Source organism: Pygocentrus nattereri, chromosome 16 (assembly GCF_015220715.1).
Source record: "Pygocentrus nattereri isolate fPygNat1 chromosome 16, fPygNat1.pri, whole genome shotgun sequence".
Taxonomy (NCBI): Eukaryota; Metazoa; Chordata; class Actinopteri; order Characiformes; family Serrasalmidae; genus Pygocentrus; species Pygocentrus nattereri.
The window spans coordinates 37893846-37911998 of record NC_051226.1 but is presented as its reverse complement, the minus strand read 5'-3'; the positions used below and the strand labels follow the sequence as shown (position 1 = coordinate 37911998).

Genomic DNA, 18153 nt, shown 5'->3' with positions numbered 1-18153 from the left:
ACCTATTTTGACCGGAAACCCACTACAGAGCTACTGACACACCAGCACCCTTCCATTACCGCAAACACTGAATGAGAGAGCAGAACAGAGCACATTCCTCTAGGAGTGATCTCACAAAGAAGTGCTGCCGGAACGCAGGGCTGGTGGATGAGGCACCTCGGAAGTCGCTCTTTTTGGCTGGTGTGACTAAAGAGCAGCAACCAAAACTGCTATTTAGTTCAATCACTGCATTCTTAACTGCTGACAATCAGCTCCGAACAGCCCACACAAACCTGTAAACCACACACAACGTATAAAGGAGGCCGACAAGACGGGAAAGAACTGGAGCGGAGATCCACACAGGCATGAAACTGGAACCCGAACCCGACCCAAGCCTACAACTTTGAGGCCTGACCTGTAGGGGTGTCACGATACACATACCGAACTTGGATGTGTCATTGAAAAACAGATTTCAATGCTTAGTCAGTTCTATCCGCATATGTGAGCCAATAAACATGCTTGCTCCAAAACCTAGACTGCGGATAGCAGCGAATCCTAAACCACGACACAGTCAAAATCTGCTCGATGCCTGTTATATTTGGTCTGGCTCCGCCCCTTTCACTATTCAACCATATCTTGCCTTTCTAGCTCCGCCCTTAAGTTATCATTATCGCCTGTGTTTAGTCTGAGGGTAGAATCCTCAGATTCATCTGCTTGGGGAAGGGGTCCAAATGACGATCAATGTTGCAAAGTGTTTTTCCGCACGCCGCATGCAATTACACACTTCCACCAGAGAGGTCTCCAAATCCCCAAAACTTACACAGTGCAGCTTTATATAAAGGCTAAGTGCAGACATCATGCCTCTGAACCTCCCGTTGCTACAGAATGGCAAACTCTGGAAAAATATGTTATTTGCATTCCTTTGAAAAACCAATGCTTATCCTTTAAATTTCATCTCCTTTTCTTTTTGTAAAAATGTGTTGTTTTACTGTAGATAAAGAAATATGTTTTTCCATATTTCGCATTTAAAAAGGTATTGACAAAAGATATTGTTCACATTTCAAAGCCAATCAAAAATTCTGAACAATACCAGCCTCTCAGCAGCAGTGCAGTTAAATTTAAGGGTAGAGGTCATGTTTCAAACAGCCGGTCGGTCATTTTCATCTAGCAAATCAAATCATCTTAAAGATTATTTCATTTGGTCATTTCCATTCATGCCGCTTCACAAACAGCAGCCTTAAACACTCCACAATAAAACAGATCCAGATGTTATTACTGCTTGGGCGAAGGCCGGGGTCACGGGGACGAGCCCTTGTGGAGTAATACTATAATCCAGCATCAGAGCGCACTGTTATTTTATTTCCTGTTTTTTATTAACTTTATTAGCACTATGAATCCTGGAGCGAGCGAGCAGTTACAGCAGCGCTGCCTCCACTGCAAATCACTGAAACGGCTCAGGAGTGGATGAGTGAACAGGAAAAGGGCAGCATTTCGCAAAGCTGGATTTCTCAATGAGCCAGTTAACATCTTAAACACTGAGGGTCTGTATTTGTTATTCTCATAACTTCTGAACATATATATAATAGTTTTATAGTAGTTACTGAATAATTCATAGCAGGTACTGAATAATTCATGGAAATTACTTAATTCATAGCAGTTACTGAATAAATTACATTAGACACTGAATAACACAGTTGTTACTGAAAAATGTACATACTTAATAATTTATAGTGGTTAATGAAAAATTTCTAGAAGATACTGAATAAATTACAGTAGTTACTGAAAAGTTTTCAGTAGACACTGAATAATTTATAGTAATTACTGAATCATTTACAGTACACACTGAATAATTTATAGTAGTTACTGAATATGTCATAGTAATTACCAAATAAATTATAGTAGAGACTGAATAATCTATAATAGACACTGAATAATCTGTAGTAGATACTGAATATTCAACAGTGAATACTAAATATTTAATAGTAGATACTTAATAATTCATAGTAGATACTAAAGAATTCATAGTAAATACTAAAATAATTTATATTAGTAACTGAATCAGGACTAAAATCAGACCTAAAATGAGGACTAAAATCTTTTAGTCCAAGCCGGCTGAACTGAGAAACAGCAAACAGCGCTGAGCCACGCTGGGACGGTGTAGCTGAGGAGCAACAGGATTAAAACGGCTGAAAAAGTCGGAAACTGATCTCAACAGTTTCACTACGGAGCTGTGCTAGAGGCGGACGTGATGACGTCATATCCTGTCTATCCACTTCCTTTCTGCAGCACAGTTTTGCAAGAGAGAGAGAGAGAGAGAGAGAGAGAGAGAGAGAGAGAGAGAGAGAGAGAGAGAGAGAGAGAAAGACTCGAGTCTTAATTTAATGCCTTTCGTACATATTTTATTATCGGGCTGAAAATTCATGAGTCATAATTCCTGATTTGTGCATCAGTCAACGTCTGACTTCAGTTCCCATATCAGCTTCACACACACACGAAGACAGAAAGCAGAGTGGTCACCTCTCATATCTCCACAGATTCCTGAAGCTTCATTCGGGCCTGTAATTTTGGTCTGAACCCAAACAGAACTCCAGAACCTTTTGTCCAACCAATGTCAACCTGACTTGAGTGCTGCATAACTTTGGCCAAAGCCAACCCAGACGGAGTCATCATCATGTTGAGTCCGAAAAACTAACCAGCTCAAGAACATTCTTCCCGAAACGGACCTGAACTGTTCCATCATCATCCGAAATCATCACCCTGTGTAACATCAGTGTAGCGCTGCTGAAATTACTGCATAGCAACAGTGGGAGCCATCAAAACACACAATACAGTATAGTAAATCATCAAAATGTGTTTTAAATTCTGCTGTAACACTAACCCCACGTATGGAGGCTGTACTTCAGCCTGGCTAGCTCTCAGTGTGAGCTGAGTACCTGTGGTTGGTTAGTGTAGTGGTTAACACCTCTGCGTTCTACGCTGTAGACTGGGGTTCAATGCCCCACCTGGGTAACCACCCTACACTATACCAATAAGAGTCCTTGGGCAAGACTCCTAACACCACCTTGGCCTCCCTGTGTAAAATCAGCAAACTGTAAGTCGCTCTGGAGAAGAGCGTCAGCCAAATGCAGTAAATGAGTATCTGCTGCTACAGGCTAGCCAACCAATCTAAGATGTTCTGCCTCCTTACTTCATTTTCTGCATGCAGCACTTTGTTCTGTCCTTCAGAATGAAGGTTTTTCTGTAATGACAGGCTCGCTATTCGAACCGGTATTGAACTTGCATTAAAACGAACCCTCCATGCAAGCTATACTTTAGCCTGGCTAGCTCTCACCATGAGCCGAGTAACTTTGCAGCCACCAAAGCTACACGCTAACCGTTCCAGGATGGTCTGCCTCTATACACACCGCATTTTCAGCTTACAGCACTTTGTTCTGTCCTTCAAATTAAGCTGTTTCCTGTAAAGTCTGACTTGCTATCTGAATCTATTTTAAACTTGTACCCTCCTGTAAGGGCTATACTGTAAGGGCTAGCGCTCACTGCTAACTCTGCTATATTACAGACACCAAGAGGAGATAAAAAATATGGGAGGGAATTCAGGGCAGCTCACTAATCAAAAACTATTTTCGGTCTTCAGGGTGAATCTGGAAAAATATCTGCACGACTGCAGTCAAAATTCACAGATCCTGTTGCTATGCTAACACACTCAACGCTAGGGCTGCATGATATGGACATAAACCATGATGCTGGATGAATGTCTGATATCACGATGAGCGTATGATAAGTGAGAAATTATTAAAACTGTGCTTTTGACCAGATGTGACACAAGAACAGACTTTTTTGGTATGTAAACTGAAATCTAACTAACCTCTTCTTTAAGTAAATAACAAATGACATCACAAAAAAATCACAAGACTATCATTTACTGCGCAAAGTAAAAAGAAAAGAAACGATGATATTTTATCGTTCCTGTGATCATTTCTGATATAGTGATACACACATACTTTTATAAATCATTAATATCGTCAGTAATTTCAAAGCACGGACCAACTGCATGTTTCATTACACAGTCAAAATACCATGATACATATTGTATGTCTTGAAAATGTATTGAAATATTGTGATATTGAGATATTTTCCATATCACCCACCTAACACCAAAACTTTTTTCAGGCACGTTTTGTTCAGCATTACCTCAACAGCTTTGTCTTTAAAGGCAATAACGATAAAATTAGGATTTATCGTGGAGCCCTACTAAAAGCACCTTCTGCTGGAACCTGTTAAACTACACACAATATCCATGTTACAATGTACTAGAGCTTCCCACAAGATTTCTTCCCTGCAAAGAAATCGGAATCGTTTGTCCCACCCCCGCCTCCAGCCAAAACATTTTGTCCCGCTCCCGCCCGCACAGTTCCGTCAAGGCAAACTGACATCCAGTATCTGACACAGTCTATTCCCAAATGCATTATTCTCTGCTGAAATAACACAGTAGTCAAGGACATCTGGCTCACTGTGAAGTAACTTCACCAAACACCATTTATTCCGAGCAAACATAATGCAGGATGTGGTGTTTTGCTGGGCAGCTGTGGCCATCAGACTGAATTCTCTGTCATCTCTGGAAGCTACGAGAATTTGCGCGTTGTTCGCGTGTTTGGCTGCTTTCGCGACTCTTTAGAATGACTTCACGCACCGTAATAGTTTTAATTATATATATTTTTAATTGTTTACATGATATTATATGACTTAATGCTCACTCTTCGTCTTTTAGGCTATTCATTCATTTGCAGGATTGCTCCTCAGGCATGCTTTGTCCCGCTCCCGCCTACAGTGGGCTGGTATCCCGCTCCTGCGCACAATGCTAAAAATTAGTCATGCATTGCAAGGTATAGCGGTGGGTCCCCTACAGACCTCTATATTACACCTTCTGTTAACATAACCAGCTGTGTCCCGTTGGATTCAGACTGGCATGCCAAGCTTCCTGTGCGAAGGCTGATAGAAACAGACTTCAGTAGACCACGCCAGCGCAAAAAAAGGCCCAAAGCTGACCTCCTCGCAAAAGAACCCGAAATACAGCGATTGTGAGCGTGCCTACTCTGAGCTGTAGGAGGAACAGAATGACGTCAACACTGAAGTATGAGGGCGCTGGAGTTCACCTTTCAACCTGAGCACACACAGAGCTCCACTCTCTCTCTTTCTCTCTCTCTCTCTCTCTCTCTCTCTCCCCTGAGTACGAGAATGATTAAAGTCTGATACAGGAGCCTGGAAATCTGGGTGAAAATGCAGAAGAGATATAACACATAAGGACACACGCAAGGACGGAGAAAGAGGAGGACAGAGGGAGAGAGAGAGAGAAAAGTAGCCTATTTAGCATTATTCCCAACGTGGGGCTTCACTGTAGAGGGCAGTGCATTATCACAATGTGTGCAGCATGTATAAAACTGTATTGTTCTAAGCAAGCCTCTCAATTCAATACGAACAGACAACAACAACCACCAGCAGACTGGAGCGAATAAAGCACTCACTTTATTTCTGATTGTACTGCCGGAGGTATAATTAAAAATTAAACACGGAGGCCCACAATGAGGAGCAGACCCTCCCTCTTCTTTACTTCACTAAAAGAGCTAAAGGAGCGCACTCTGTGTTAACATATCACTGTTGTCGGAAGAAAACCTTGTATCACCAAACAGGCAACTTTACAGGAGAAGGAAAAACCATCCTTTACTTTTAATGGAAGTCAATGGAACCAGACAGCACATCCTCCATCCGTCTGAAGAACCCTTTCATCATGCAAAGGGTCCTCTGAGTGTTCATGGTTCTATATAGAACCACTGTCTTTACTGAAGGACCCTTGGAGAACTTGTGTGTGTGTGTATGTGTGTGTGTGTGTGTGTGTGTGTGTGTGTGTGAGACTCTGTGTATGTGTGTGTGGGGGTGTGTGTGTGTCAGGTCCTGGCCTGTGCAGTGTACCTTCACTACACCACATTTGTTTATGTTAGTGGTCTGAGCAGTGTTGGTCAGTGCGAGCGTATCATTATGGTCAGAAGCAGTGGTCAGTGAGCTCACACAGCAGTGTAATCCAAGCTGGACAGGCAGTTTAGAGAAGCAGGTGCTCCAATAACACTAAATACTAAACACTGGATCCCAAACTTTTACCTCTAAAATCCCAGGCTTAGTACTTAGTACTGGGGCTTATTACTCAGTAACTACAGGGACGTCAGTGCAAACCGGTTGAGCTATTCTTAGGTTATGAAGTGTGTAATAAAGAATAACAGTTCAGCCAAGTTCAAATCAGTCAGCAAATCTAACTTTGGGCTAAAGTCATGATGTTGGTCTCGTTTGAAAGGTTCTTTCCCAACCAGCAGAATTCCTGAAGGATTACTGACACAGAGGAACAGAGGCTAGAACGAAGGAGTCTAAGTCTGCCTGACTCACAGATCTCTAAACTGATCTCTGACTCTTGCTGTGTTATACAGACCCTGTGTGTTGAATGATGATGTCTCTGTCTCTGGTGGAATCGAATCCCGAGACTTCAAGCTTCCTAACGGTATATTTCATCACCAAACTGCTGGATGACCTGCATAAAAACGATGTTTAATAACTGGAAGTGAACATTTTGGCAGAAGTGGGCTGGTACCAGTACAGCGATCTAGAAAAGGCTCATTTTTGGTTGAGATGTAAACGGAGTCATTCAGAGTGGTTTGGTGTGAAATGGTTGATTGTAGAGACTCAAGAGACTCAGATGTCTTTACAGTGGTGGTGATAGGAACCAGGGGTCGCCATGACTACAACACAGACATGGACATTTTATTTACTATCCAGAACCACCACAGAACCTATATGAGTCATAAATCTGAACAATCAAGTTTTCTTTGGGGACTATTTTGACTCACATCACCCTGCATGTATCCTTCCACTATGAATGAACTGCTCAAAAGTATCATAACACAGCGTCTCGGTCATCAGGCAGTGAATTCAGAACCAGCTCATGTAGGAACTTTCTGTGAGGAGCTTTTAGAGGGACGTCTGGTTCCCATCACCACCACTGTGAACGGTTCTGACACCAGACCAGTTTTATTAAGAAGTAATTTGGAAAAACATTAGAAGACTCCTTTTAGCATCTCAAAGAAGTATAATAAACAGTTAATAAAACCTAAAACTAATGTAAGCTTGGTTCTAAATTAACAGCTATAACACATGTTGACACAGCAAACATGACTTCACCACATCCTGTTAGTACAAAATAATGCAGTATGTAAATATTTTGTGTGGTAGTCTCTCAAACTGTTACACTACTAACACAGTCTTTAATAACATGAAGTACCTCCTTGTTTCTACACTCGGTGTCCACTTTCTCAGCTTTACTGACCGTATAGTTTCACTCTGTAGTTCTACAGTTACAGACTGTAGTCCATCTGTTTCTCTGATACTCTGTTACCCTGTTCTTCAGTGGTCAGGACCCCCATGGACCCTCACAGAGCAGGTACTAATTGGGTGATGGATCATTCTCAGCACTGCAGTGACACTGAGGTGGGGGTGGTGGTGTGCGAGTGGATCAGACACAGCAGTGCTGCTGGAGTTTTTAAACACAGTGTCCACTCACTGTCCACTCTATTAGACACTCCTACCTTGCCAGTCCACCTTGTAGATGTAAAGTCAGAGACGACAGCTCGTCCGCTGCCAATGTGTCACTGTGCTTGTTTCTGATTCACTCCTCAGATGCTGAAGAAGTGACTCACCGATTCATCCCTGAGACTGAACGAACATGAGCGACTCAGCAGGGGTTCTTTCTACAGCTGACTCGGTGGGGTTGAAGCTCAGCGGGAGTCGTTTAAGTGGTAAAGCCGTTCCTGATCTGACATCAACACGGGAGAACAAAGAGAGAAAGAACCTGCACTTCTTACAAGCTAAAAGATCAAAGAGAGAGAGAGAGAGAGAGAGAGAGAGAGAGAGAGAGAATAAAGAAGCGAAGGTCGACCACATGACTGCAACATCACCACCGATCAACTGAATCGTCTCTGAATTTGTTTCTTTTGAGTATTAACACGTTTTTCATGCGCTAAACAGCCTCTACTGTTCTGGGAAGGTTTACACCAGGCGTTGGAACATTGCTGTGAGGATCTGATTGAGCATTAGTGAGGTCAGGAGATGTTGGATGGTTGGTTATGAATCACCCCAACTCATCCCAAAGGCATTGGATGGAGCTCCGTCACTCCAGGGAACACAGTTCTGCTCCACAGCACATACTGGGGGGCTTTATACCCCCACGTGGCTCTTCTATGGAGATTATACTGAACTGGGTGCACCTGAAAAAAGCTGCTGTTCCTGCTTTATTTTCCACTTTACTAGCGCTGCACGGAGGCAGCGTTAAATATTCAAGACACGCTATGATGGGACCCGCCTGAGAAATTACACTGAAATATAGAAACAGCATCAATTACTCGCCACCACTATTCAGAGTGACTGAGCCTGAGCAGATCAGAGAGAGGGGGGGGGTGGAAACAATTAGGAGTGAGAAAAGGTGGAAAGAAATGAAAAGCAGAATGGATGGAAAGAGCAGATGGAAGTGAAAGAGAAGATGGATAGAATAAAGATGGATAAAGAGAGGTGAGTGCAACAGCTGTTCTGGCAGCAGAGCAAATGGAAAAGAGTGTGATGAGTCTGTGTGTGTGTGTGTGTGTGTGTGTGTGTGTGTGTGTGTGTAGATCTCGCACCATTTCAGATCACTTCTCTGAAGTATCATCCCATAACACCGTATCCAGGAGCTCAGGGTTTCTGCCAAACACCTCCTCAAAGAGGAGCAAAGAGGAGCACGTTCCAGTCCACACTGTGCAGCTATTACACAAACCAGACTCACTTTCTGTGTATCGGCAATCGAGCCGGGTACCGAAAATCAATACCCTTACAGTACCGACAGAATTACTTCAGTACCACAAGGTGGAAGATCCTTTTCTCACGTACAGGCTAGAGCTGCACCGATACTGATACAGTATCGGCATCGGTGATGGGGACACGGATATACGACCACGAACAAACGTCTAGGCAGAACTTAACAACAGCAGTAAAAATGCTCATGGCAGAATCTGTAACGGCAGCTTTTGGTGTTAATAACGCGCCAACGGAGCCGCTTACCTGAACGGCTGAGCTGCTATCAGTAATCGCTCATCTGCTGCTGAGAGCAGAAGGAACCGCCAGACTCTGGGTGCAGTGATAGCCTCAATTTAGCCTTAATTTAGCCTTTAGCACAGCAGCCCACTAGTCTCAGTAGTGGAGTCTCGTGGCCCGTCGCTTCAACCAAGCCAGAAAAATACTGAACGTCGCTGGTCCGGACGGCGAGAACGGCAGCGATGTTTACATTAAATTTGGACATTCAGCTTCGTTTTTGAGCCAGTGGAGCTGCTTTGTGCAGCTGTTTTTAACACAAGAAAGATATTTTACATTCGCCTAAGCTGTCATACGCGTTTCTTATTACAATAAATAACCAAAAATACATTTTCTTAAGCATCTAATAAATATACTCCAACAAGAAAAAGCCATCTAGCCAAGCTGAGTGTGTTACATTTGTGATACAGAACATAAATTTTACCAAAATAAAATATTTTAAAAATGTAACTGTATAAATATCAGGATTATAAATCTCTCACGATATCGGTACTCGGTGATGCTAAAGGATCAGCTTTCGTATCGGAAGGGAAAAGTGGTATCGGTGCGTCCGCAGTACCGGCCTGAATGCATTGTTTGGTTTTTAACAACATGGGAGTCGCGAGACTGATATGCTCTGTGAACTGAAAACAGTACGTGCTGGAGAAGGTACGATACAGGGAACCGGTTCTGTAGTTCTATTTAATACCAATCACGATATTGCTAACAGTCACGACCACAAACATCCACAAAAAAAAGCTTGTAAAGCCTTCACTCTTAAAAACATGGTTCTTCAAGAGTTCTTTAGCAAGGAAAATGGACTTATATAGAACCATGAACAATTAAGGAATCACAATATTGCAGGATAATCGCAATTAGGTATTCTCCCCAAATCGTTCAGCCCTAGTACATCAGTGTGTTGAGCTGAGGGGCTTCCACAGCATGCAGGCCTGCAGCTTATGGTGGTGACGCAACATCTTGGCTTCCTCTGAACAAACAGCCATATGCTCGCATGTATGTGTGTATGTGTATGTGAGTGTGTGTGTGTGTGTGTGTGTGTGTGTGTGTGTGTGTGTGAGTGCGTGTGCACCACGTGGTGATCTCTGGTTGCGACCCAGTGACACCGTCAGAGTGCAAAGTGTTTCTCACGTTTAACTTCTGCAAAATTATGAATCTTCAAACCTAGAAAGTGTCGCCTTCTGTTTCACAGTGTCTGCCCCAAATATCATATTGATCATACTCTAATTACAGCCTGTTGCTGCACGTCGCAACCGCAACATGCGCCGCACTTATTGACACAATTCAACATGACGTTCTTTAGTAAAGATGTGAGTCTGCATTCATATTTGGTTTCATCCTTAAGGGGTTCCTGTCATGGTGAGACGGTTCTTCTGATCGATGGAGAACGTGCTGCATACGGTTCTATATTGCACCAAAAAAATGGTTCTGCTACCGTGCCAAGGTCAAGCTTGTCAAATTAGCAGAACCATTTGGGTGCTACTTAGAACCACTTTCAAAAAGAGGGCTACATAAAACATGTAAAAGACCTATGGTAAGACTTTACTGGAGGGTGCTGGTCATAAGCCTACATGACACCTACATAAGGTTGTCATAACAACTGACACAACCCTACATAAGTGTTTATAAACGTTAGTTCCAATAAGCGTCATTCGCTACAAAGGTCACATTAGTCAGCTAAAGTAGCCGTTCTGACAGATGACCCCTGTTGTAATAAGCATTTATAAACAGTTATGTAGCGCTATGCCAGTTGTAATGTCAACCATATACAGGTCTCATGTAGCCTTATGAACAGCGCCCTACAGTAAAGTGTTTGTTCATAGTCAAAACACATTTTCGACCTCACATGATTAAAACGGCATTATTTACATTTACACAGAAAATCTGACCAGATTTGGCCAGAACGTTCATAGCATATGAACTGGCTCATTCGCTCGTCGGCGGTACCAATACTGCAAATGTCATCACTCTAAATATCAATAAACTGCGCAGACCTTATATTCATCTAGAACTGACCAAAAAAGGTCCACAGAAAAGCCCCAAAAGCACCAGGAAGCCACCTTAGAATTTCCAGACCAGCCAATCACTGCAGAGGATCAGCACCAGTGTCCACTGTCGCTGAGCAGTTCATCACCAACAGCATCAAATGACCCACATCTGCAGCCTCTCGCAGCGGATCAATGCAGGCTAGAGAGTCTCAGGCTAGATTTCGATCAGAGATCGATCAGCGGTGGTCAACAGCGGCCCTGGACCCAGCGTGACCCGCAGCTGAAGACAGAAACACGCCGCATCTAGAGTTACACTCGTTCACTCAGCACTGAGGCTCACTTACTCAGATTCTGGGGGAAAGCAGCGTTTTCCAGTCCGGCGCCTAGACGGACCCTCCACACCGCTCAACTCAGCCATTCAAATTAGCAGCAACATGATAACTACACCTGCTATAGAGATGCCACGATACTAGGGATGGGCAATATGGCAAAAATATAACATCACGATACTTAGACGTTTTCACGATACTTAATCTGTATCACGATGTTTTAAGTAATGATATAGTTGACAAGTAAGTAAATACCATAAAACCTAGAATTAAAATGTATTTGATTCAATGTTTATTCCGCATTAAATCCTATTAAACAGGCCTAATTACGCTCTCTTTGTAATGAAATATGTAGTTGGTCAGCGTTCTTTAATTATCGACGATATTCACAACATGCTCAGATGTCAATTATCATGATACCAATAAAATATTGCCATACTTGCCCACCCCTATAATAATTAGTATTTAGGGCTGGGAAACATTGCAATATTGATCGTTACCGAGATAACAATGTCACAATGTGTGGATTTGTTGTGGATTTAGTCAGTATTTAAAAACACTTCCCAGCAGCATACCAATACAGCTAAAAAAAGGCAGATGCATTAAAGAACGTCTTGCACAGTATTTTGGAAACGTGGTGCTACTTTGTGAGTTCCAATGTATTAGATGATAAAGAAAACTATAATGCAAGATATCGTGGATCGTGAAAACGTTCAGAACTCCTGGCATGTCATCGACCTATAATTTTAACTGTAAGAGCCCTTGTGTTATCAGTGCCTTGATTCTACAGAGCTCTAGTTATAAACTACACAGACTGGTTTGGCTCCAAAAACAAATTTTATGTCAAAACTAAAGATAAACACAGCCTTAGCCTGACGAACCAGTGAAGCTGTAAACAATCCAAATTAGAAGCTTATACAGCAGTACGGGCTCTACTATCCTCTACTACCCCCAACACTAAAAAAGCAACATCAACAAAAGAATCATTCAAACATGAGTTTGACCCCATGCATTAACTATAACTGCATTATCGTTCCAGTCTATATATGAAGGTATTATATGAGACCCGATCCTGATACTTTGAAAAGCAGCAATATTCGATACCACATGAAGGGCGGGGGGATCCCCAGCATTCACCAGCCTAACGACGAGATTAACCCCGTTTCGCAGCCCCCCCTAGTGGCTCAAACTGACGCAGATCATTTAAACGAATACAATCGAATGAAATATTGTTTACTGTATCTTTATGACCAGATGAACTAGGACATTGGGTTGGGCTGCTAGTGAGCAATGAGGGGCGAGAGAGAAGGACTATGGACCACCCAGCATAACTGACAAACAAACGGCATTTAAAACACAACTGCCACACTTTTATAGCACTGGCTTCCTCGCTCATCTACGTAGACCTGCGTAGTCTAGCTTCCGGTTTTGGAAACAAGATATTTCCATCAAAATAGGAGAAAAGAAGGCCTTCCAAAGCAGGCCAAGACTGCAATATATCGCTACTGCGGAAAAAAAAAATGACAATCGGCTGACCACACCACATAGACATCAGCAGCCAACAACAGATCAAGCAAAAAGCCTTTAAAACTGACCGAATTAAAGGCCAGTCTAGCACCTGTTTGCCATAATACAGATACAAATGCCAACATGCAAATATGCTGCCTTTACAGAGCAATAATTAACACGGAAATATCTGAATTCTCTCCGACATACAATATGATATGGGCAGTATCGATACTATGGAAAATCCTTAACATCTGAATTGATATGGCCTGATATATCGATATATCGAACACCCCTTGGAAAAGCGTGAATAACGCATCAGCAAAACTTTCACCTCTTCGATCTTTCCGTAAGGTTACTCCCTCGTTTATATCAGGCCTTTTAATGCTTCCCCTGCTCTGACACACCATGTCAGCCTCATGAAGGGCCTGACCACGTACACGTATCTACTAGATCAGCTGTGTGGTTTCCCGCCCTGCGCATCTTACTGGTTTCCCCACAGTTAAACCTCTCGGAGCTGAAGCAGCTGACCTAAAACGATCAGCGCGTAGGGATCCAGCAGGGTTTGCCAAGAAGCCCTGCGGTCTCACCTTCTGCACTCAAGCGTCCACGAAAATAAGGAAGCAATCTGCGCCGCACGAGGCTGGAACTACAAACAAGACCAAAAAGGTGTGTCCACTTCCAACAGAGACATGAAAACAAGTGCAGACCCTCTGCCTTGACCAGCTGCACATGCGCTATATTAGAGGTGGAGGTGGGCGATATGGCAGAAGGTAGCATCGCGATACTTCAGGAAGTTTTTTTACGATACATGATGTTCATTTTTCCTAGTTAGGACACAGAAAGTAGAGCCATATTTTACAAATGACATCAAAAACTCCCAATCCAGTCGCCGGCATTGAGCATTTCGCACACAACTCAGTCCAACTAAACGACTATTTATGCTTTCTTGAATCAGGCATGTCACTGTGAATGATATCCATGTTACGCTGGCATACAGTGGTGTAGTTTATAATGACAATGATAAACATTGTAGGTTGGGGTTCAATGACATTGGGGTTCAATCCCTGCCTGGGCAACCACCCCACACTACACCAATAAGAGTCCTTGGGCAAGACTCCCAACACCCCCTTCGCCTCCCTGTGTAAGATGACCAAATTGTATGTCACTCTGGATAAGAGCGTCTGCCAAATGCCGTAAATGTAAATATTGTCATATCGCCCAGCTCTGGTTATGATGCGCATGGCACTGTGTGTGCCATACTACGGTACAATCACATATGCAGTGCAACCTACATCGTTTACTGATATGTTTACATTCATTTTTACATCCGCTGCTCATTCGCTTAGCTGTGCACACTCTACATACGCACCACAGTATTTGATTGTATCTGTGCTGATATCTTTTCCTGTATTTATTTGGACTTTTATGATTGACACCTGCGTCAAGAGAAATCCCTCGTGCACCCAGATACTTGTAGACTGCGGCATGAGCCGTGCATCTCAGAGAAGGTTCGTGGTGCAAGCAAGCAAACAGGACTTTTGAACGGACGGAAGGTGCAGCTTTGCATCTGCGGTTGAGTCCACATGCGCGATGCAGCAGGCAGGACATCACTGCCCCCATCACCCGAAGCAGGTCCTGCTCTTCATCATCACCCTCCTCCTCCTCCTCCAGCAGTGCTGCAGCTCGAATATGCACGTGTGCCCAAGTGCAGCGGAAAACGGTGTCAGCCACACACTTAAAAAAACAAGGTTCTTCAAGGGTTCCTTGCCAAAGGCAATGGCTCTATTTAGAACCATGAGTTCTGAGTAGCTCAAACGGTTCTTTGCCTGGTTGAACTGACGGAGAATGTGTTGTACATGGTTCTGTATGTCATCAAAACAGGGTTCTTCTACTGTAACAAGCTTGAGATTGTAGCAGGAGAAGAACCCATTTTGGGGCAACATAGAACCATTTTTTGAAAAAGATGCCATACAGAACGACGCACAACGCAATTCTCCATCAGGCTACAGAATTTCACCAAGCAAAGGAGCGTGAAAATGGTTCTAGACAGGAGTCAGGGTTCTAAATAGAACCTCTGCCTTTACTGAAGAACCGTTGGAGAACCATGTTTGAGCGTTCACCTTCCTCCCTGCTAGCAGCCCGCGAGGCTGAAGCCAGCTTCCTATTCGTCAGCTTGCTGTTCGAATTTCCCGTTCCACCTTAAATGGAGCAGTAGCTGCGGCAGCATTTAAGGTGGAACGGGAACGTTCGAACAACAAGCTGGCAAACGAGGCTGCTGCTGGTGCTGCTGCTGGTGCTGCTATCGCTATCTCTCCTCGCGTTAAAGCGCTGGGACTCACCCACAGCTCGGTTCCCCAGCTCATGGCTCTCGCGCCGTCTCTCCTCGCTCGTGCACAGCCACGCTTTCAAACGGAGCGTTCTGCGTGTACCGCCTGCGTGTCGCGCGAGGAAGCTCCCCTCAATCCGCTCCGGCGCGCGACTGAGTCTGCGTGTGGGTGGGTATTCTCTCGAGAGAAAGGAGAAGGGGGGGTCTCTCTCTCTCTCTCTCTCTTTCTCTCTCTCTCTCTCTCCGTCTGTCTCTCTCCCTCTCTCTCTCTCTGTTTCTTTCTCTCTCTCTCTCTCTGTCTCTCTCTCTCTTTCTCTGTCTGTCTCTCTCCCTCTGTTTCTTTCTCTCTCTCTTTCTCTCTCTATCTCCGTCTGTCTCTCTCCCTCTCTCTCTCTCTCTCTCTCTCTCCCTCTCTCTGTCTCTCTCTCTCTCTCTCTCTCTGTTTCTTTCTCTCTCTCTCTCTCTGTCTCTCTCTCTCTTTCTCTGTCTGTCTCTCTCCCTCTGTTTCTTTCTCTCTCTCTTTCTCTCTCTATCTCCGTCTGTCTCTCTCCCTCTCTCTCTCTCTCTCTCTCTCTCCCTCTCTCTCTCTCTCTCTTTCCCTCTGTTTCTTTCTCTCTCTCTCTCTCTCTAAAAACGAGAAGAGCTCGCGCGCACTGGTGCTCGAGGCGCGAGTGACAGCTGCGCGCTATTTGATTCACCGAGCCGACTCTTTGTAACTGTACCGATTCAGCGAAGCCGAGTCGGCTGCTTCTCGTCAAATTGGATATATATAAATTTTTAACGCAACTATATTTCATAATAAGAAATGTAACATCATTCAGGATACAATTAGGAGACATCTTGGTGAAGCAGATAGGAAAAACTTTAATTAATTGATTAATAACCGATCACATTGATTTATCAGTCTACTCAGGCTTTAGCAGAGCTCAGTAACACTGAGATTAATAACTGATCACATTGATTGATCAGTCTACTCAGACTTTAGCAGAGCTCAGTAACGCTGAGATTAATAACCGATCACATTGATTTATCAGTCTACTCAGACTTTAGCAGAGCTCAGTAACGCTGAGATTAATAACTGATCACATTGATTTATCAGTCTACTCAGGCTTTAGCAGAGCTCAGTAACGCTGAGATTAATAACCGATCACATTGATTTATCAGTCTACTCAGGCTTTAGCAGAGCTCAGTAACGCTGAGATTAATAACCGATCACATTGATTTATCAGTCTACTCAGGCTTTAGCAGAGCTCAGTAACGCTGAGATTAATAACCGATCACATTGATTTATCAGTCTACTCAGGCTTTAGCAGAGCTCAGTAACGCTGAGATTAATAACTGATCACATTGATTGATCAGTCTACTCAGACTTTAGCAGAGCTCAGTAACGCTGAGATTAATAACCGATCACATTGATTTATCAGTCTACTCAGGCTTTAGCAGAGCTCAGTAACGCTGAGATTAATAACCGATCACATTGATTTATCAGTCTACTCAGGCTTTAGCAGAGCTCAGTAACACTGAGATTAATAACCGATCACATTGATTTATCAGTCTACTCAGGCTTTAGCAGAGCTCAGTAACGCTGAGATTAATAACCGATCACATTGATTTATCAGTCTACTCAGGCTTTAGCAGAGCTCAGTAACGCTGAGATTAATAACCGATCACATTGATTTATCAGTCTACTCAGGCTTTAGCAGAGCTCAGTAACGCTGAGATTAATAACCGATCACATTGATTTATCAGTCTACTCAGACTTTAGCAGAGCTCAGTAACACTGAGATTAATAACCGATCACATTGATCATTGATTTATCAGTCTACTCAGACTTTAGCAGAGCTCAGTAACGCTGAGATTAATAACCGATCACATTGATTTATCAGTCTACTCAGGCTTTAGCAGAGCTCAGTAACACTGAGATTAATAACCGATCACATTGATTTATCAGTCTACTCAGGCTTTAGCAGAGCTCAGTAACGCTGAGATTAATAACTGATCACATTGATTTATCAGTCTACTCAGACTTTAGCAGAGCTCAGTAACACTGAGATTAATAACCGATCACATTGATTTATCAGTCTACTCAGGCTTTAGCAGAGCTCAGTAACACTGAGATTAATAACCGATCACATTGATTTATCAGTCTACTCAGACTTTAGCAGAGCTCAGTAACACTGAGATTAATAACCGATCACATTGATTTATCAGTCTACTCAGGCTTTAGCAGAGCTCAGTAACGCTGAGATTAATCACCAATCACATTGATTTATCAGTCTACTCAGGCTTTAGCAGAGCTCAGTAACACTGAGATTAATAACCGATCACATTGATCATTGATTTATCAGTCTACTCAGACTTTAGCAGAGCTCAGTAACGCTGAGATTAATAACCGATCACATTGATTTATCAGTCTACTCAGACTTTAGCAGAGCTCAGTAACGCTGAGATTAATAACCGATCACATTGATTTATCAGTCTACTCAGGCTTTAGCAGAGCTCAGTAACGCTGAGATTAATAACCGATCACATTGATTTATCAGTCTACTCAGGCTTTAGCAGAGCTCAGTAACGCTGAGATTAATAACCGATCACATTGATTTATCAGTCTACTCAAGCTTTAGCAGAGCTCAGTAACGCTGAGATTAATAACTGATCACATTGATTGATCAGTCTACTCAGACTTTAGCAGAGCTCAGTAACGCTGAGATTAATAACCGATCACATTGATTTATCAGTCTACTCAGGCTTTAGCAGAGCTCAGTAACGCTGAGATTAATAACCGATCACATTGATTTATCAGTCTACTCAGGCTTTAGCAGAGCTCAGTAACACTGAGATTAATAACCGATCACATTGATTTATC

The 18153-nt window shown here is 43.1% G+C and overlaps 1 protein-coding gene across 1 annotated transcript in view; it reads right to left on the bottom strand.

Annotated features, from left to right (window-relative positions):
* Positions 1-15593, bottom strand: part of LOC108411429 (formin-binding protein 1) — a 137823-nt gene extending 122230 nt beyond the window's left edge. The window contains exon 1 of the mRNA XM_037545934.1: positions 15301-15593. Within this exon, the coding sequence (XP_037401831.1) occupies positions 15301-15324 (24 nt within the window). The 5' untranslated portion in view covers positions 15325-15593. The remainder of the gene's footprint in view (positions 1-15300) is intronic.
* Between the last annotated feature and the right edge of the window lie 2560 nt (positions 15594-18153).